The sequence below is a fragment of the Schistocerca nitens genome, chromosome 12, assembly GCF_023898315.1.
Source record: "Schistocerca nitens isolate TAMUIC-IGC-003100 chromosome 12, iqSchNite1.1, whole genome shotgun sequence".
Taxonomy (NCBI): Eukaryota; Metazoa; Arthropoda; class Insecta; order Orthoptera; family Acrididae; genus Schistocerca; species Schistocerca nitens.
The window spans coordinates 9,276,464-9,298,601 of NC_064625.1; the positions used below are offsets into that span (position 1 = coordinate 9,276,464).

Sequence of the window (22,138 nt, forward strand, 5' to 3'; positions counted from 1 at the left end):
CTGGCTATATTTATCAATGTTAGTCATCTGTCTTCCAAGTTCATTCTGTATTGTACTTGTTACTTCAGTGTGCTATGTTGAGACCCTGCCTTTTTAGCAAAATTCCTAACATGCATACGAATTTCTTGTTGTACGTCATCATTTGTTCCTTACTGTCTGCTAGCTTATTCAGTTTGCTGCTGAGGAATAAACGTACAATATTTCGTGTTTCAGTTATGTAATGTGTCATTAACTACATACATAAATAAACTTCAAAAATGTATCGTAATTGGTAGATAGAAAACCTACTCGTCATGTAGCAGCAGGAGAAAATACAAACAAAAGTTGGGGAAATGTGCAAGCTCTCTCAGAGCCAGTGGCTTCTCTTCTGGCAGAAGGGTCGAAGGGAAAGGAACGAACGAAAAGGACTGGCGAGGTTTAAGAAATGGGGAGAGTTAAGGTAACGTCACTCCAAATCTTGGTTCAGGGGACACTTACCGAATGAGATGAGAAGGAAGACTGTTTGGTGGGGATGGCATCAGATGAGATTTGAAAACCTGAGTGCTTAAAGGTGGAAGATTTAGTAATAAGCGAGACAGACATCACTAACAAAACATCGTGCAAGAGTCAATAAGAACAGAGAACTATGTGCATTACATGGGGTAGGCAGATGGAGGTAGGGGGTTGGAAAAAAACAGACAGGTCAGAAAATAAATGATATAGAAATTTAAATGGAAGAGACAAGAGGAATAGTTACTGAGAAAAAATTCTGAAGCTGAAGAAATTAGCACGAATTAAGGCCAGGTGGATGGCAAAAATTGAGGACATGTTGTAATGCCACTCCCACCTGTGGAGTTGTGAGAAACTTGTGTCTGGGGGAAGAATCCAGATGGCATGCCTGGTGAAAAAGGCAGTAAGTTCGTGACTGTCATGCTGTAGAATATGCTACGAAATAGGATATTGTTTGTTGCCAACATACACCTCTGTCTATGCCCATTCATCCTAACTTGGTTGTAGTCATTACGGCATTTTCCATTCGGAGTACTCGTCATACGACGTACATGCCTAATTTTGTGCTATCACTCGTAGAAAACCTCGTTCGACATCTCGAATCGTTTACAAGATAGGACAATTGTTACGATTACGCGATTTGTGACGCACAAGACTGTGGGTGGTTCGTCGTGCAGGACAGTGCTTCGGATATAAATCTGAGTAGCTCGAGAAGATATAAGGTATCATTCTGCACTCAACTTTAAATAAAAGTTTGACATGTGCTCTACATTTCATTTCTTGCAATGTACGAGAGAAAATTAACCTATGTAAAGTTTAAAGTTTATGTGATGCATTTTTACCTCTGCAAAATATTTCATACGAAGTTTTTCTTAACTTGATGCAGCACAGCAACTATGGCAAAAGAAGTGCAGTTCTTTATCAAGCGAAGATATCAGACTGTAAGAAGTATAAAAATATTTTTTTTCCCGTCTAATGGTTTTCTTAAACACAGACGATAAGTATTTCATAACAGCAACCACGTCTGCACGGACAGAATTGGGCACACTGCGCCCGACCTTCCGTCGGATACGAAACCTAATAACTCGAGAAAGAAGAGAGAGATTGTTCAGCTCTCAATTTTAAATACACTTTTGGTATCTTATCTACATTTCATTCATTGAAACGGATGAGTGAAAATCGACAACGGAAAATGTGTTTTAATACCTGTAAACTCTTTAAAATTTCACGCAATGTTTAACTTAATTTGATGCAGTGCAGTAAGTACGACGACGAACAAAAACAAATTCCGTTCCTTACTGGGTGAAGATAAAAGACTGCAGGATGTGAAAAAAGTAAAATTTTTTAACCTAACAGTTTCTGAAAAATGTGTCAGCAAGTACTTGATGTCGGCCGGACCGCCGTCTCTCAGCCCGGGCACCACCATTCGGCCACCAGTACAGCCATAAAAAAGCAGCCTCAGCGCAGAATGCAAAGAGCTCATCCGTAGCAGCAAAAGGGTCAAAGTATCCCACATTAATTCTCTTAACTCTAAGAAAAGTCTTGTCTTCTTGGAGTCAGATAAATAAATAATATGTTAGCCATTTCAATATTGTCTGGGTAACAGTGGAAATACGTTCTGACCCCTAAAAGGTACTGCTAAATGATGACACTCACCTCCCTGTTGCAGCAGAAGGAGCTGCTGCTGGCGTTGCAGCATCTGCTGTTGCTGCAGCAGCTGGTGGCGCTGCTGCAGGGAGAGCTGCTGCTGGCGCTGCTGCAGCGTGGCCAGCGCGTTCTGCTGCTCGTGCTGCAGCTGCTGTGAACACACACGTTCCCACTGTGACTCGGAACGACATCTCCCCTGTACGGGCAGAAGAGTTAATCTCAAATTGTGAAGACGAGTGGCACATCTGGGTACGGAGCGTGGAGGATTACGTTCGAGCTTAACACCTATCGGCTACGGACGGTCCGAGATCTGAGAAATCCTCTACTCGTATTCGCTCTCGACACTCTCGGAGGCCGGTACGGATTTTAGAATACGAGAGGACGAGACTTACTGTACGACACTGCCTCTACTCGTATTCGCTGTTCACGTTCCGGTGTGGAGTGTTAGAATACGAGAGGACGAGATTTTCCGTACGACACTGCAGTTTGGCTAGTGTCGGTGTGACTCGAGACCGGCACGAGAACGCCTGTCGGGATGCGTTTTCATTTCGTTCGATTTCCTGCCGCCTCCCGTGACGGGAATCTGAATGACAGCTTTCACTCGAACACTTTTCAGAGAACTTGGTGCTGACAGTTCTATTTTTTTTAAAAAAATATGTACAACGGCTTACATAATTTCTGATCACTGTAATAGCAACAGCTAATGCAGAAAAGACAGAAAACCTCACTTCTGAAACGGACTTAGCTTTGCCCCATTTTCATAAATCTGTTTCCCTCAGAGGTGTAAAAGACACAGAAACTCACATTATTCGCACAGCCTCACTGAGCACCCGTCAAGAAATCGAGAACATGGGGAGCACAGCTGGTTGAACCTGTAGGAGTTCTCATTTTTTGGACGAAAAGTCAATTTCTTTCAGTTTCCAATAACAGAGTTCCGGATCCTCGATGTTTTGATTCTGCCATCTGCTATTCACTGATGGCGAGGTCATTATAGACATTATGTGAGCTCAGGCAGCATGTTGGCGGAGAAAAGAAACTGGCAGTGTGATTTTAAAGGAACCGTCACGGCATTTGCCGTAACGAGTCGGGGAAACCCAGAAAAATCCAAGTCGTCACGGCCAGATGGGACTCGATTCCTTCCGAATGCCAGTCCAGCACTTTAATGACTCACCTCGGTCATTACCTTCACACTTGCATGAATACAGGTGTAAGCTGGATGATATTTCCTTCAGCCTTTCAGGGTTTGACAACATGGTGCAAAACAAGTTTTTCACATTATTCACTGGTGGTGAGCACATTTTAAATGAAGTGCAAAACTATTAAGGAGACCACACTGTGGTTCAGGTCGGGAAAAAAAAAAAAAATCGATTTTTGGTTTTATCATATTTCGATAGATTCAGGTTTTATTTAAGTACTCTGAAAAGGAATTTGGTGAAAAAAAATTTTTTTGAGCATTTAAAGAGCATTTTCCTACCACGTGTGTTTATGTGCCACACTCACTTTTCTGTCACCCACTGTCAACTCCAAGGCATATGGAGATGCCATTATTAGCAAAATAGAATGTGTAGGCCATGTTCAAAAACATTTGGGATAAGACTGAAAAAACTAACTGTTGATATGAGGGCAAAAAAATTAGAAGATGGAAAATTGTTGACTGGACAGGGTCAGTTAACTAAATCTGAAATATAAAACTTGCAGGTATACTATGGCCAGGCAATTAGGAGAAATAAAGAAAATCTGGAGGCAATGAAGAGATATGTTTGGGCCATATTCTTCCATTTAGTCCTCTACTGATGATAAGCTATGTCACGGATTGCGTCCATCAGGAGAAAATTCGTGGTGCAAATACAATAGCACTCAGGCAACTGGAGAATCTTATTCTCACCAGCATCCTCTTCCTGCTGCTGTTATTACAGCAATTAAACCTATTTTCAGAGACTTGGCTCATCCTGACCTTCTAAGGAAATGTCTGCATGGGCAGACACAGAACCCAAATGAATGTTTCAACAGCATAATTTGGAACCACCTTCCTAAAACTGTATTTGTAGGCACGCATACAATGAAACTAGGAGTTTGTGACGCTGTTATTACATTCAATTGTGGTAATATTGGAAAGTGTTGGGTACTGAAAAAGCTGGGAATTAATCTTGGTGAAAATACGATCACAGGGCTGCAACAGTGCGATAAAATGAGGATAGCCGATGCAGACAGGTCTGCATCTAATATGGCCAAGAAGACGAGACAAATATCCAGGAAGGTGAAAAAGAAGCTGGAGGACCTGCGAGAAGCCAAAGAGGGGCCATCAAATGCAGTAGGACAGTTTTAATTAACTGTAAGTAACAAATTTCAAAAGTTTTTTCTTTAATGTCAATTTCCCGCCAACTAAAATTTTCAGTACATATGCACTATTATATCAGAACTATCACAGATAAATGAATGAAATTTTCAGAGACTTTGCGTAACATAAAAGGCCACCTCTGGTATTACATTCAGTAATATTCCTTCATTAGGAAGTCCTCAAAAAAATATTTTCTGCAGAAAAAACTTTATATTTTTTGTTAATAAATTTAAAAAAGTATTTCTTAAAAACTATAAAATGGATAAAGTAGATTTTAGTACAGTTGACCCCATTAGCATCATGTAACATACAGTAAGAATATTAAGGTCCTGCATCAAATAGTTTTTTTTTTTTTTTTCTTTTTCAGAAATGGGTCAAATACTTGCCTAAATTAACACGGGTTAGATAGGCAGGGTGTGGTTCCCTTCAGTAACCCTAAATGTATCACTGGGGACAAAACAGAGTCAGTTAAATCAATCATCATATTTGAGAGTGGCGTATCGAAGGACGGGGCGTTCTCACCTCCTGCTGCAGGATCTGCTGTTGCTGCTGCTGTATGTGGCGCTGCACGATCAGCTGCTGCTGCTGCTGCCGCTGCTGCTGGGACGGGCCCGCCGCAGGAGTCGCCGGCGACGAGCCCGCGCCCCCCGAGGGCCGCCCACCCACGGGCGACGCCCGCTCACTGGCGCCCGACCCGTAGCCGGCCGGCAAGCTGCGCGGGCGGTGCAACTCTGCGGGAGAGGAGGCGGTGGCCGACTGCGGCTGCGGCGTCCCCAACCCAAGGGGGGAGCGCGCGAAGCGGGGGCCCGCGTGCTGGATCCTGGTGGGTGCACCAGCCCGAGTTTTTTACCTGAGACGCAGTAAAACTGTAGCACATTTAAAATAACCGTGTATTTGGTTTCCTCACATTCTCCTTTCGTAATGGGGTCTGTACACGGACAGAGAAAAGTAATTCCCGTACTTCACAATTAAAAATATACTTTTTCCTTGTTAAGTGACAGTATACTTTCCCTCAGAACTGTAAAACTTATCAATCCTTCGAAAGGTTAAAGTTTTATACATCACGACGTACAACTTTGCAGCACTTCAAAAAACTATACAAAGCAGAAAAAAAAGTAGGTTAGCACAGATCTCTGATGTGCAGCAATGCGCACATTGCATATTTTTGTATTACGAAAATATAAATTCGAATTCCACCAGACACGGTATGTCGGTTTCCGAAGTACCGAAATCGGGATTGTGATGTGCTTTTGTTAGCCAATTGTAGCTCGTGTCACGTGATCTTGCCAGCCGTACTCAGAGTGTAGGACACGTTATTTAGTCACACGGAAGTAAGAAGAAGAAGGGAGTTGCCATTACGTCACAAACTTGAAGCTGACGTCCACCATTTTATGTAGCCCAAATATTAGGTTCACCGCATTTATACCTCCGTGGTTCACCACGGTGATACTTTCTCGTGATGTCGCTCTGATAGATCTGTGCCCGGTTTCGGTCACTGGGGATATCTGTAGAGTTTTGTGGTCGTATCCCGAAGGCCATCTGGTGCTTCGATTGTGTAAAGACGTAGTTGTTTCATCGAAAATGCCAGCTTGTGTCATTTATGGTTGTAGTAATCGATCCAACTATAATGTTAAGTTTGAAGATATTCACATTCTATTTGTAAGTGGAGCCATTGAATCAATATTTTCTTTTGTATGTTTGTTACTGGTGAAAAATAATCCACAGAGAGCATCCGCTTAATCACATTTATAGTGCTGCACTGCACTGCTGTTTTTGACCACACACTGAATGATGATGATGTTTGGTTTGTGGGGTGGTCGACTGCACGGTCATCAGCACCCGTACAAAGTGCCAATTTTTTCACCAGTCCAATTTTGTACACAGTCCAATCTATTCACTGTCACAAATGATGATGATGATGAAATGATGAGGACAACACAAACACCCAGTCCCCTGGCAGAGAAAATCACCAACCTGGCCGGGAATCAAACCCGGTACCCTGTAATCCAGAGGCAGCAGCGCTAGCCAGTAGACCACGAGCTGCAGACACACACCGAATGTAGCATCACAAGTAAGTTTTCAAAGAGAGAAGATGTTTATACTACAGTGAGATATGTACTGACAATCTAATAAAACAATAACACTATTGTAATGGAGGTATACCTCTATGCAGTTCAGTTTCTTTTGACACTTCAAGAATTGCTCACTTTGTTAACATGCAAAAGATAAGATAGCATGCCTTGCTTCTTTCCTTATTGCACACGTTTATTGGCTAGCAAAAAAGACATAGGCAAGATTTCTGCCAACATGAACATTAAAAATGCTGTACATATGAGTTGAAAGCTGAAAATGTAATTAACAAGAAGCAGTACCTGCACAGAAACAAGGACGGGTTTTGGCGTTCCAGGTTCGTTTTCTACTGGTACAAATACAAGTAGAATTAAATGGAATATGAAAGCATCGTTTCAACATCACATTCTTCTCTTCTCAGTTATTCGAAATTATCAACAAAAAACAAGTTATATTAACAAGGCTAAATGTGTCATATTACTAGGGCAAATATGGATTCAAGAACAGAAAAATGTTCCAAATTGCCTTCCTCACACTGTTATTCATGCAAGCAAAGTAATTTTTAATATTTAAAGCATCTATTGTACACACACAACAAAAATGAAAAACCAGGTGCAGTCGTAAACAATAGTCTGCTGATATTTTGGGCTATTTGAGATGACGGCAGGCCCAATCCCTTCTGGGATCAAGCAACAAACAACGTAAGTAAGTCTATAGCGCCATCTCCCTTCTTTTTTACTTGCAGATCATATGACGTGATGCATCAAGCCAATAGCGACATCACAGTTAAGTAGCGCAAACAAACAAATAGGAAAAGTTAATGCTTTAAATTAATGTACATAATGTAGCTAAAAGAAAAGTTAAGTTTTTACATATAATATTGGTCTTTTTTTGTGTATTATGCTTTAAGACCCCCCCCCCCCCCCCATGAACCATGGACCTTGCCATTGGTGGGGAGGCTTGCGTACCTCAGCGATACAGATGGCCGTACCGTAGGTGCAACCACAACGGAGGGGTATCTGTTCACAGGCCAGACAGACGTGCGGTTCCTGAAGAGGGGCAGCAGCCTTTTCAGTAGTTGCAGGGGCAACAGTCTGGATGATTGACTGATCTGGCCTTGCAACACTAACCAAAACAGCCTTGCAGTGCTGGTACCGACGAAATGTTTCCCGAGGGCATGCAGTTTTACTGTATGGTTAAAATGATGGGTAAAATATTCCGGAGGTAAAATAGTCCCCCATTCAGATCTCTGGGCGGGGACTACTAAAGAGGACGTCGTTATCGGGAGAAAGAAAACTGGCATTCTATGGATCGGAGTGTGGAATGTCAGATCCCTTAATCCGGCAGGTAGGTTAGGAAATGTAAAAAGGGAAATGGATAGGTTAAAGTTAGATATAGTGGGAATTAGTGAAGTTCGGTGGCAAGAGGAACAAGACTTTTGGTCAGGTCAATGCAGGGTTATAAATACAAAATCAAATAGAGGTAATGCACAAGTAGGTTTAATAATGAATAAAAAATAGGAGTGCGGGTAAGCTACTACAAACAGTATAGTGAACGCATTATTGTGACCAAGATAGACACGAAGCCCATGCCTACTACAGTAGTACAAGTTTAAATGCCAACTAGCTCTGCAGATGATGAAGAAATTGATGAAATGTATGATGAGATAAAAAGAAATTATTCAGGTAGTGAAGGGAGACAAAAATTTAATAGTCATGGGTGACTGGAATTCGAGAGTAGGAAAAGGGAGAGAAGGAAACATAGTAGGTGAATATGGATTGGGGGTAAGAAATGAAAGAGGAAGCCGTCTGGTAGAATTTTGCATAGAGCATAACTTAATCATAGCTAACACTTGGTTCAAGAATCATAAAAGAAGGTTGTATACATGGAAGAATCCTGGAAATACTAGAAGGTATCAGATAGATTATATAATGGTAAAACAGAGATTTAGGAACCAGGTTTTAAATTGTAAGACATTTCCAGGGGCAGATGTGGACTCTGACCACAATCTATTGGTTCTGAACTGTAGATTAAAACTGAAGAAACTGCAAAAAGGTGGGAATTTAAGGAGATGGGACCTGGATGAACTGAATAAACCAGAGGTAGTACAGAGTTTCAGGGAGAGCATAAGGGAACAATTGACAGGAATGGGGGAAAGAAATACAGTAGAAGAAGAATGGGTAGCTCTGAGGGATGCAGTAGTGAAGGCAGCAGAGGATGAAGTAGGTAAAAAGACGAGGGCTAATAGAAATCCTTGGGTAACAGAAGAAATATTGAATTTAATTGATGAAAGGAGAAAATATAAAAATGCAGTAAATGAAGCAGGCAAAAAGGAATACAAACGTCTCAAAAATGAGATTGACAGGAAGTGCAAAATGGCTAAGCAGGGATGGCTAGAGGACAAATGTAAGGACGTAGAGACTTATCTCACTAGGGGCAAGATAGATACTGCCTACAGGAAAATTAAAGAGACCTTTGGAGAAAAGAGAACCACTTGTATGAATATCAAGAGCTCAGATGGAAACCCATTTCTAAGCAAAGAAGGGAAAGCAGAAAGGTGGAAGGAGTATATAGAGGGTCTATACAAGGGCGATGTACTTGAGGACAATATTATAGAAATGGAAGAGGATGTAGATGAAGATGAAATGGGAGATACGATACTGCGTGAAGAGTTTGACAGAGCACTGAAAGATGTGAGTCGAAACAAGGACCCGGAAGTAGACAACATTCCATTAGAACTACTGACGGCCTTGGGAGAGCCAGTCATGACAAAACTCTACCATCTGGTGAGCAAGATGTATGAGACAGGCGAAATACCCACAGACTTCAAGAAGAATATAATAATTCCAATACCAAAGAAAGCAGGAGTTGACAGATGTGAAAATTACTGAACTATCAGTTTAATAAGTCACAGCTGCAAAATACTAATGCGAATTCTTGATCCAATATATTTCCATAACGAGCACCCCACTCCGAATTATCTGTTCTCGGTGTAATGTTCAGAGAAGGCATTTAGTAAAGTTTCACAGGATGTCTTATCTTTGCAGCAGCTTCCATTCGTTTGACAGTAGTCAGGTCAATTTCGGATTTCCAGCTGCTTACAAACATCGACCATCTCATCCCTTCTTTGAGAACAGAATTCACAGTGGGACTGCATTTTGGCTGGTGCAATATGTTACAAGGCAGTAACTGCTAGTTTCCTAAAACATTTTGGTATTAATTATAGTTTTTCGCAAACTCGAAAAGAGAGTTAATTTACAATAAATGTGGATAATAAATATGACTACTGCTGCTCTTTAAGGGAAAACTAGATATAACACAACATGTTAGTTAGAAACTCTACAGCTACTAAATCACAAACATCGATGTGCAACAAATTGCTCATAAATGTGTAAATGACAATAGTAGCTTTCAAAACTTCTCTAAATGCACATTTATTTCCATTGATATACAGTGAAGTTCAAGGATGACGTATTCTTTGGCAAAGCTGTGAAGCACAGACACTGATTTGCCACAAATGTACTTACCAAGCGGTGGCAGAAGAACACACATATAGAAAGGTATTACAGTTCGCAAGCTTTCGTAGCCAGTGGCTTCTTCTTCTTCTTCTTCTTCTTCTTCTTCTTCTGGCAGAAGGATTGAAAAAGAAGGGAGAGGTGTGAATGAAAAGGATTGTCGAGGTTTAGGAGAAGGAGTTGAGTTCGGAAAAGTCACCAAGATCCCCACGTAAGGGGAGACTTACTGGATGGGATGAGAAGGGAAGACTGGATCAGTCTTTCCTCCTTTCTGCCCGCTAATTCTCCCCTGAATCAGTCTTTCCTTCTCATCCCGTCCAATAAGTCTCCCCTGATCTGGGGTTATGGGTAACTTTTCTTTTCCTTTTCCTTCACTCCTCTTCCTCCCCTTGCAACCATTCTGCCACAAAAAGGAGACACTTGTTCTGAAACCATGCAAACTGTAATACCTTTTTATACGTGTGTCCTCTTGCCGCAGCATGGTGAGTAAATCGAGACATAAGATTCATATTATGTATAAATCAAAACGAAACTGTTTAATTAACGGCTGACCTCCATTAATAGTGATTTGACAAAGGAGGAATACAATTATTATTATTATTATTATTATTATTATTTTGGCAACTTGACCATACATACCAACATACCACAACAGGCTAGAGTAAAACTGATTTTTTTCCCCCATCCAACAGGGCACGAAGATTGCTACAACTGTACCTGGGCATAACACAAAATTTTATAGCTCTCTGCTGCAGACAAATCGTTACACTTGTGCTAGATGACATTGAAAAGGGTGAGAAGATGAAAGTAACAGTTTGATAAGGCCTGAAAAGATGTCCATCCTACCACTCTTCACAACTTCTCCAGAAAGTGTGGGTTTGTAATGCAAAGAGAGAATGCGAAAAGGCCATCACAGTTGGCAAATTAATATATTTGATCCAACCAGGCTCAGGGTGGGAAGTTCTACCCACCTATTGTGATTAATATTGGAGGATGATGACATGGTGTTCTAATGGTTGTTGATGTAGATGTGGATGATAAACTGTTTGGCCTGTCAGAATTTGGACAAGGAAGATAACAAAAAACAACCAAAAAGTCCAGCCGCAATGAGTAAGGCATCTGTTCATACCCTAGGCTCCTACACCTTCAGAATGGAAATGAGTAATCATTTCATCTCAGCTCTCATCACCCTCGAAAATTCACTGGTCAATGCTAGATGGAAGTCACTCTCTCAAAAGAAAAATCACTGGCTATTTTTCGAAATCATGTCTAATATTTTCATTAACATGCCTTTCATATACTGTGTGTGTGTGTGTGAGAGAGAGAGAGAGAGAGAGAGAGAGAGAGAGAGAGAGAGTGTGTGTGTGTGTGTGTGTGTGTGTGTGTGTGAGTGTGTGTGTGTATAAACTTACACAATGATGGCTAACATAACTTAAACATTGGTAGCCAAGCCCATATTTATTCTGATGTACCTAAAGAATTTAAGAATGAGCTGCAAGTGTACCTGAAAAGATTCAATATACAGATAATCAATAGTTAGAATATTTGTGGTTCTACCGTACTTCAATAATGTAATCATGCGAGTGGCAATTCAGAGGCAGGCTGCTAAAATTGTTACCAAAAAGTTCAATCAACATGCAAATGTCATGGAGATCCTCTGTGAACTGATAAGGGAATCCCTTGAGGGAAGGAAATGTCCTTTTTGCAAAATATTACTGAGAAAATTTAGAGAACAGGCACACGAAGTTGACTGCAGAACGATTCTACTGCCGCCAACGTACATTCTGCATAAGGACCACAAAGACAAGATAAGTGACACTAGGGCTCGTATGGACGCATATAGACGAGTGTTTTTCCATCGCTCTATTTGCGAGTGGAACAAGAAAGGAAATGGCTAGCAGTGGAACAGTGTACCTTCCGTAAGGCACCATTCAGTGGCACGTGGATTATGTGGGGGACACCATTTGTTGAAGGGAGGTAGGCGTCAGGAAAAACATCACTTTACAAAAGTGGTACATTACAACACACGAAAGGACAATATCTGGACTCCAGGATGACCAGTTATTTGCAATAACAAACTCTGCAGAAATCTCCTACTACCTCATCTGGTCAGAGGGAAACGGGCCAGGCGTCGTCCGGTGCTGTGGCGAAGACATCCTCTGCTGGGGTGACGGCGAAGTCAGGCGTCCCGGTGACGGCATCTGCGCTCCCGGGCTGAAAGCGCTCTCCTCGCCGTGCTGCAACATCGGTGATATGGCCGATTAAAAGTGGTATACTCTGCAAATCTTGTCACGTATCAAACTGCAGTACCAGGGTGTATACGTGGACAAGGAAAAAAAAAAAATCTCGGATTTTTCCCAGATTTCCCGGTTAAAAATACATTTTCTCCCAGGTGAAAATACACTTTCTCCGTGTTAAGTGACAGAATACTCTCCATCGGCACTATAAAACTCGTCAATTCTTTGAATGTTTATGTTTTTATATACCGACGTTTTGAAAGACCTTTGATGTGCAGCAACATGTACGCTGCGTATTTCCTTATAACGAAGGTATAAATTTGAATTCCACCGAACACCGCATGTCACTTTCCGAAGCATTGAAATCGAGATTGCGAGGCGCTTTTGTAAGCCAGTCGTAGCTCACTGTCACGTGATCTCGCCAGCTGATAACAGCACGGACACGTCATGTAGTAAGCCAACAGCAAGATTAGATTAGATTAGATTAATACTTGTTCCATAGATCATGAATACGACACTTCATAATAATGTGGAACGTGTCAGGTTAATAAAAGATGTCTGTACAAGATATTACATTACACCAAATATTGCATGACACTAATGTTTAAGTTGTTGTTGTTGTTGTTGTTTTCCCTTAATTTATATCTAAAAATTCAGCCAATGAGTAGAAGGAGTTGTCATCTAGAAACTCAATTAATTTATTTTTAAATGTTAGTTGGCTATCTGTCAGGCTTTTGATGCTGTTTGGTAGGTGACCAAAGACTTTTGTGGCAGCATAATTTACCCCTTTCTGTGCCAAAGTCAGATTTAACCCTGCATAGTGAAGATCATCTTTTCTCCTGGTGTTATAGCTATGCACACTGCTATTACTTTGGATTATTAACAACAAATTTCATAAGTGAATATATATACTGTGAGGATCCCTAGATCCTTAAATAGATGTCTGCAGGATGACCGAGGGTGGGCGCTAGCAATTATTCTGATTACACGTTTTTGAGCAATGAATACTTTTCTACTCAATGATGAACTACCCCAGAATATAATGCCATACAAAAGCAGTGAATGAAAGTAGGCATAGTAAGCTAATTTACTGAGATTCTTATCACAAAATTTGCAATAACCCTAATAGCATACGTAGCTGAACTCAGACGTTTCAGCAGACCATCAATGTGTTGCTTCCAGTTTAACCTCTCATCAATGGACACACCTAAAAATTTTGAAAATTCTACTTTAGCTACAGACTTCTGTTCAAAGTGTATATTTATTACTGGAGTTATGCCATTTACTGTACGAACTGTATATATTGTGTTTTATCAAAATTTAAAGAGTCCGTTTGCTGACAACCACTTAATAATTTTGCGAAAAACATCATTTACAATTACATCACTTAGTTCTTGGTTTCTGGATGTTATTACTATACTTGTATCATCAGCAAAAAGAACTAACTTTGCATCTTCATCAATGTGGAATGGTAAGTCATTAATGTATATCAAGAACACTAAGGACCTAAGACTGAACCCTATGGGACCCCGTACTTGATTTTTTTCCTTTGCAACTAAGTTTTATTTTCGTTTTTTTTCTCTCGTTCATATTTTGTTGCTGCAGTATTATTCTGCAAATGGGGGATACAGTAATATCCTTTGTTAGAGTATTGGTTCTTACCAGTCAAAATCATTTTTCCCGGTTTTCTCCCGGGTCGTATACACCCTGAGTACGTGCTGCCATATCGCGGTACCCAGAGTCTGCGACAAGTAACTCATTGCTGTTCAATAAAATAAATGTATCTCTTGCTTCGTACTGCCTGTTACTCCCTGCAGAGCCACCTCTGTAGGGTACACAAAGAGCACAACTCCTGTAATTAATTCCACCTTTCTTTGGCAACAGTACCTTCTAACTAAGCTTTCCCTGTTGACCGAGGACCGGCTCGAGCTACCCAATATCGATCTGAACACGTCACATTCGAGAAAAATTTTTGTCTCTCGGCAGTTTGTAGTACGGAAACGGAAACAATCCAACTGTACAATATCAGTTGGAGGCACTTTAATGTAATGAATATAGACTGAAAAGTCTACGGATTCACTGCATGTGGTACAGACGGTCTAGTGAATTAATTATAACCACGTTTTCAAAAAGCTGTCTCGAGCAGCTAGTTCGACAACCCAAATTAGACAGAAATATCTTAGATCTTGTAACTACAAACAGGCCTGGCCTATCTGACAGTGTCAGTACAGAACAGGGGTCAGTAATCGTGATATCGTAGTGACAAGCGTTACTAAAGTTAGTAAGTCCGTCAAGAGGGCTAGGAGAGTATTTATGCTGGAAAGAACAGGTCGGTTGGTTGGTTGTTTGGGGGAAGAGACCAAACAGCAAGGTTATCGGTCTCATAGGATTAGGGAAGGATGGGGAAGGAAGTTGGCCGTGCCCTTTCAAAGGAACAATCCTGGCATTTACCTGGAGCGATTTAGGGAAATCACAGAAAACCTAAATCAGGATGGTCGGACGTGGGATTGAACCGTCGTCCTTCTGAATGCGAGTCCAGTGTGCTTACCACAGCGCCACCTCGCTCGGTAAAGAACAGGTGAGCAGGTGTTTGCACCCAGTTTAGACAAAGAATGATCATCATCTAGTTCCAATACGATGGATGTAGAGGAATTACGGGCGAAGTTTAACATACTGTAAATTGTGCTCCGGAGAAGTATGTGCTGAGTGAGTGGCTTAAGTATGGGAACCACTCACCACGTTATAATAATAAAATTCGGAAAATACTGAGCAAGCAGAGACAGTTACATTCTCGGTTCAACAAAGAACACAGAATTGTCAACAAGCAAAAGTTATTATAAATTCGAGCATCTCTAAAAAGATCGATGTGCAAACCGTGTAACAACTTCCACCATCATACCTCAGTGGAAGATCTTGCTGAGAACTTGAGAAAATTCTGGTCTTACTTAAAATCGTGAAGTGGGTATTTTTGTGATACCGCCATCTTCGTGTACATTTTCCCCTGCGGCAAAAACTTTTTGGTGTGTGTGTTTGTGTGTGTATGTGTGTGTGTGTGTGTGTGTGTGTGTGGTTTACGCAATGTGGTTGTATACAAAAGTGTTGCACACACTCTACAGTATTTTGTGAATATGAGCCAACAACATTCCACCAAAATGAAGAGCTATTTTGGATGACACCACCATCCACAGAACCTTTCAACATGAGGGGGGGAAAAAAAGAGGCAAAAACTTGAGTAAATACACATCTCAACGTGAACAGTCATTTGAAGAAGAACCTGTCAGTCTGAAACAGATTGTGGCAATATTTGTGTAAATAAACAGCATTGCTGTCTTCTTCTCTGAAAGAATCAACCTATATTTTGTACACAGCCACAGGCTCAAAATGGCAGTTTTTGACAAAATAGCAATAACATCTGTATGTAAACATTTTAGCTGGTCTACTGGAGAGGTTTTTGAATTCAAGTTTATGTCAATAGGCGCAAGAACTTTAAACTTCTTACTTCGTATATTTCTTTTTCTAAGTTAAACTGCTCGTAGGATGTCGAGTAATTCGGTAGAGCAAAACTCGACGAGGTGTGTTTTTGGAAAATTAAAGATATTCGATCCGTACCTGCGACTGAGGTGTGCCCGTGCGGGGAGAAGGCGACCGGCCGCGGTTGGCGGCAGAGCTCGGGCTCGGCGCCATCATCTGCTGCTGCTGCAGTGCCGCGGGCCCCCCGGGGCTGGGGAGCGGCGACGCCCCCCCTCCGGCAGGCGAAGGCACCGTCGGCGAGCGCGCCGCGTACGTCGGAGACGGGGGCTCCGCACCTCCGCCGGCCGGTAGCTGCGGACGCTGCTTCTGCTGCTGCTTGTTGCGGTACTCCTGGAACGGGTGCAATTTGTCGTCAGTGCGAAAACGAGTTCTCAGGAGATGCGAAATAGACGGAAGCTTCGCACAGTAGTACTACGTGAGAATGTTTCTGCGAAATAAGCACGCGACTCCCTCTATCACCCGAGTGACTGAGCTGTAATGTACCACTTCAGTAAAGTGAGATGTTGCGCAATGTTTATAGTGCCGACAAATAACGACACTCGAACGTGCAATAATTTTTATCGGTCCCTTCAGTAAGTCTCGACAATTACGTCGTGTACCGATTTCGCGTTATCTGCGCGAGCGACCGAGCGGTGACAGGTGCGGCATTTCCGGGAAGGGCGGTGATACCGGCAGTGCTTTGCGGCACCTACCGGTTCGGCGATTACTCCGTGCGGCCGCACCCGAGCCTCGGAGACGAGCTCTGCTCTGCGGAACGGCACACACCGCGGCAGTGGACTACATTGTAAAAAGGAATGAAGATAGCCAGTCTGCTCTGAAATCTGATAGGGACGTGGCTTTGAACTGTCTATCAATGTGTAATACTTCAAGCAGTTATCAAATTAGAATGGCAGAGGATTTTCTGAGACAGTACGAGAGAAGAATACACGTACAACTTCGAAGTGTTACTTCTGTTATTTAGTAGTTTATTGGGCACAGGAAAGAACGATTCCATTTCCAGGACAGGCCAAAATACCCAAGTGACGAAGTTCACAAAGGGAAGCACAAAGATACTGAGAGGGTAGATATACTCCGTACAAACGAGTCATTAATTTCAGATCCGAACACGCCAGCATCGATATTAGTACAGGAAGTTCCCCTCCGACTGTGCGTTGAATGAAGCAGGGAACATCCCACAATGTATGGCTTTATTATTTCTTGTAAGATATAGTTAAAGAGTTTTTTCGCATTACGATTTAATGAAATAACAACAAAATGCTTATTTCTTATGTTTAACGTTGAAGATTCGTGCAATAGAGTGACGAGGCTGCGTATACTTCACTGGGGGTGGACCACAGTAGCATCAGTTACAGTGGCACCTCGAGCCGACGGTTAGCGGTCACGAGATACTGCCATTTTGTTCTAATGCCCTGCAACACTTATAATTGTAACTGCAAAAAGGGAAAAAAATTAAAAACTTTTATAAATCTAACCTCTCAGATGTCCAGTTTTCGTGTTGTAACCAGTAACAAATGTTGTCTGATAACTTACTGAAGACTACTTAATGGTGATTACGAAAGCAACACTTTTCTTAATTGTGATGTGTTTATGCTATGAAGGGCGGAAATAAATATTTTATTGGTGGAAAGTGGAAAATAAACTACACTGGATGAAAGGACTATTTGAAAAATAACTATCCTGTCTTACTGGGAGCTCTGAAGAATGCTGAATGAAATGAAATATTTTGTACAATTACAAAAAGCGAAGCCCTCGGAGATTAATATATTGCTGTACCAGTAATATGGGAAGATCAAAAATACATGTGAACAACTAGTCTTCAAAAATATTAAAAATTTGGCAAACGGAAAGCCCAAACAGCTATTCAAGTTATGAGTGTACAAAAATTTCAGAATCAGCTCAACAAATGTGTAATAAAAGGTATTTCATCTCTGCTCAAAAGTGTATCTTACACTGTCATCCAAATTGTAAAAACTATCTCGATGCTAAAAATAAATATTCTCAACAAGAACTTGCTCATGAAGTGAAACGGTACTTACATAAAATTATAATTTAAAAAATATATAGAACAAATAGGATGTTCACGGTGTGCCAGCCAACAGTTACACAAAATGAGGCAAATCACATATCTGTGAAATGAGGCAACAATATATTTTTAAATGTTTTGCCTGTACGATGGAAGTAAGAATGACAAAAAGTTAAAGAAGTGAACAGACAGAATGTGCACGAACCAGTAGGAAGGTAGATCGGGGAGATGAACAGGGGGTGAGCCGAGTGTGTGAACAAGTGGGGCGACGGGAGTAAATCAATGCGGCTCTGTATTTGTGAACATCTGTATTACTGTTGACAACCAATTTCATCACTCTAAAGGCTGTGGCTAATACGTCCAATACAAGTTTTCCAAGATGCCAAACAAAACAGTATTCTTAGCACCACAAAACAATTTCAATGAAGTCAGACCACCGCCAAGCATTTGGTTTGTTATAGTAATTGTGAATGTGTTTGCTAGAGTAGAAAAATGTCTCTCACTCACATAACCGACAGGATAGTGCATCTATTAAGTGAGCACTTGAAAACACCGTCAAAGTAGGTGCCGCAATCACTATACACCAACAGCCGTAACCAGTCACGTTTATTGACTTTTGTATGACGCACTTTGGACCACTGTACTTCTGCAATTACCTGACATTGTCAGAAGGAGAGCGATCTATATATTAATGCAAAAAAAGCTTCCAATATAAAAATTTGATTGCTCAGATTGAAGCTGATATATATATCCTAATTAGTAGTTTCAGGAAAGTGTATTGCCATCTTCGGATTGTTGGATACATGAATTACGAGAGTGGTTTTTAAAAAGTTCTCGGAACGGAATAGAAAAAAAATACTTATGTCACTGAAACTTTTTTTATTTTCCATTATAGTCTCCTTGTAGATTAATGCGCGGGGTCCAAAGATGTTCCAGTGCTTTGACCCCATCTCGAAAATGAGTTTCCTTCATGCCTACAAAACAGCTGTCAACTCCAACTATCAATTCTTTGTTTGAACTGAATCTTTGTCCATACAGAAAAATTTTCAGTACCTTAGTTCATGTAATTTTGCCATGGCGACAGCACATGTTTGTGGGTGCACACTGTCTTGATGGAAGATGACTTTCTGCCTAGCTATATCTGGCCCTTTTTGGCGTATCTTTTCTAGGAATTTGTCCAGGAGGTTAGCAATAGTATTCTCCAGTAACTGTTTGCTCAGTGGGGAGATAATCTACAAACAGAATCCCCTTTGCATCCTAGAACACTGATGCCGTGACCTTTCCTGCCAAAGGAATTGTCTTTGCTTTCTTAGGTGGTGGAGAATCAGCATGTTTCCACTGCTTTGACTTTTGTTTTGTCTCTGGGGTATAATAGTGCACCCAAGTTGCATCTGTGGTCACACACCAGCGCAAAAAATCTTGTTCATTTCTCCTAAAAGGGGCCAAACGTTGTTCCGATATGTCCATTCTCATGCATTTTTGATCCAAGAGTCGCGGCACCCATCTTGCAGGTAATTTTTTCATTTCTAATTTGTCGGTTAAAATGTGATCTATCCTTTCAGATGACATCTGCTAAGTGTGAGCAGTTTCACTCTCTCTCAATCGGCGATCCCCTGTGACCATTTTGGACACTTTTGGAATGATTTCTGGAGTAGTGACACATATCGGCCGACCAATGAGCGCATCATTTAAATTCATTTGTCTACTTGGCAACAGCTGAATATAAAGGAGCAGAGTCCCCCAGTGTATTCTGGAATTGGCACGAATGTCCTTTGCTTTCATACCTTTCTTTACGAAGTACTTAATCATTGCTCGAATCTCGATTTATTTCTATCTTCACAAATCACCACACGGGAACAACAACAGAGCCACGTCACCGCCACAGCTCCCTTCCGAAAGCACTGACGTGGCACGTGTTTACAGGCAACAGTCCAATGAATACCGTGTAAACAACTCGTTGTACTAGTGTTGACCCCACGTGGTGATTCCGAGAACTTTTCAAACCACCCTCTATGTGTGGCACATCAGCATCTGTCCACTGAAAACACGGAGGTAAACTGACAGAGAAGATACTCCCATGCAACACTAAGTAGACTAAAATAGAAGCCATAACTGCATCAGCAACGCACTGAGGTGCCAAATTTATCAGACAGAGCACTCACACTGCTGTCAGGCTCGCGTATGTCGATACCAGCTCCGTACACAATCTGACGTATTTGACATGTCTGTGCCTCGATGATAGAGTTATGTCTTTTATTTTAGTATATTTAGTGTTGCATGGGAGTGTCTTTTTTGTGAACTACCTCTATGTTTCCAATGGCCAGTTGGCAATGTGCCACATATAGTGACTTAGTAATCCACATATCCTATGATCGGAAGGTGGCAATATAAATTTGCTGAAACTAGTGATCAGAGTATGCATCAGCTGTAAGCTAGGCAATAAATCCATTTTGGTAGCTTTTTTTTTTTACATCATCATACCTCTGTCATCAGTTCAGTTTATTTATACTGACAAGAAACAACAGACAATTTGTACGTACGACTCCTCCACATACGACTCGAGCACGGGGGGAAGGGGGAGCACACCGGTACCTGCTAAACTTCAAAATGGTCGCAGACCCGTTTCGGAGTCGCACGCCCCTCTCACGAACATTACGTACGACACGTGCTCTCCTTACCTGCACGAGCATGCTGTGCTGGCGGCTCTGCCGGCGTGCCGCCTCCAGGTGCTTCTGCAGAGCCGCCGTCTCCGCCGTCACCTGCGCCAGCTGTCCGGCTTCCGCCTCCCCCAGCTCCGACCCCGCCTTGCGCAGTGAGCGCTGCTTGCTGTTCAGGGACTGCAAGAGGGAGCAGATGCCGTCTCACCTCGCAAGCTCTGCACGGGTGGGTGGCTGCCAGAGCTCCGACTTTCCACTACGCGGGTTGCACACGTGGTGACCTACAGCTCGTATGCGGGGTTTCAAATCAAAAAGTTGTGTCAATATTTGCTGGAATATAATCTTATACAGATACATACCGGGTGGCTCCTGGGAGTTGTTAAGCACATTATCTTTCATGTTCGTAATGCTCGTAACAAGTTCCACGTGACGTCAAGAATCGAAGAAAAACATCGGGTCGTTGCAACTGGAAACAGTATGTGTAGAGAGAATGTGCATTCGCACCTGTGTAAGACACCCATAAATCTCTCAGAGATGGGGGACGACATGTAAAACCGGCCCAAAATAAGCTGTAGATAGACGTTATTCCTCTCCTTATCTAATGTAAGTCTAGAATAAACGAGTACTCGGACATCGCCGGATGGTCAGTTACTCGGAACAAAATGAAGTGCACACGAAGTTACTTTGTACTTTCTGTTAACCCAAACTGCCCACATTGCTACTCCAGTCAACTTTACTGAGTGTGGTGGCATAGCGGTTAGCCCACTAGACTCGCATTTTGCAGGACGACAGATAAAACCAGTGTCCGGCCATCCTGAGTTAGGTTTTCTGTGACTTCCCTAAATCACTTCAGGCAAATGCTGGCAGGACAGTTCCTTTGAAAGGGCACAACCGATTTCCTTACCAGTCCTTCCCTCATCCGATGGGACCGACGACCTCGCGATTTGGTCCCCTCTCCCAAATCGACCGACCGGTCAAAGGAATGGGTCGCGCATGTCTGGTTAGGTAGGAGAAGTGCCCTCCCTATCACTGTCACCCTCCCCCTCCCCTTTTCTGTACACTAATATTCATTCAATGCGAGTTTCTTCTTCATCTTTAGCTTTTTGATGTTTCAATATAGTTAGTAACATGTCCAGTACAGGTTGTTCACAATATTGGCATAAGAAGTTTTAACACTCATCTCTACAACTGCAAGACAATTTCAGTAATATGTATATACGGCTCCTTAGTCTTATTTACTGGTATGTATTTTATTTTATTTATTTATTTTTTTTTTCCATTTCAAGAGTCACGTGTACTAGTGCGCACGTGCTTGTGTGTGTGTGTGTGTGAAGGCACACGAGCGTGCATGTGTGTGTGTGTGTGTGTGGGCGCGCGCACACACGCGAATGATGGTAAAATGAGAAGAAAGAATATGAATCAAGTTTTGTGTGTAATATTTTTCCAGGTTTTTTCACAATCCTCAGCTACTGGCAACAAAAAACTAAATTTGGTGCCATTAAACAACTTTTTAAAAATCTTTAATGAAAACAGGCTGTAGGGACACACAGACGTTTTCACTTTACAGACAAGCGTTTCAGTATTTTTTTTCACATTTTCATTCAATAAAATGATGCGAGGGAGTATAACAA

At 41.8% G+C, this 22,138-nt stretch overlaps 1 protein-coding gene across 1 annotated transcript in view; it reads right to left on the minus strand.

The window, feature by feature from the left end:
- Window positions 1-22,138, minus strand: part of LOC126215310 (histone-lysine N-methyltransferase 2D-like) — a 459,193-nt gene that overhangs the window by 183,524 nt on the left and 253,531 nt on the right. The window contains exons 43-47 of the mRNA XM_049941991.1: window positions 20,529-20,687; window positions 15,906-16,157; window positions 12,160-12,296; window positions 4,997-5,294; window positions 2,146-2,287 (exon numbers count right to left, since the gene is read on the minus strand). Coding sequence (XP_049797948.1) covers window positions 2,146-2,287; window positions 4,997-5,294; window positions 12,160-12,296; window positions 15,906-16,157; window positions 20,529-20,687 — 988 coding nt within the window. The remainder of the gene's footprint in view (window positions 1-2,145; window positions 2,288-4,996; window positions 5,295-12,159; window positions 12,297-15,905; window positions 16,158-20,528; window positions 20,688-22,138) is intronic.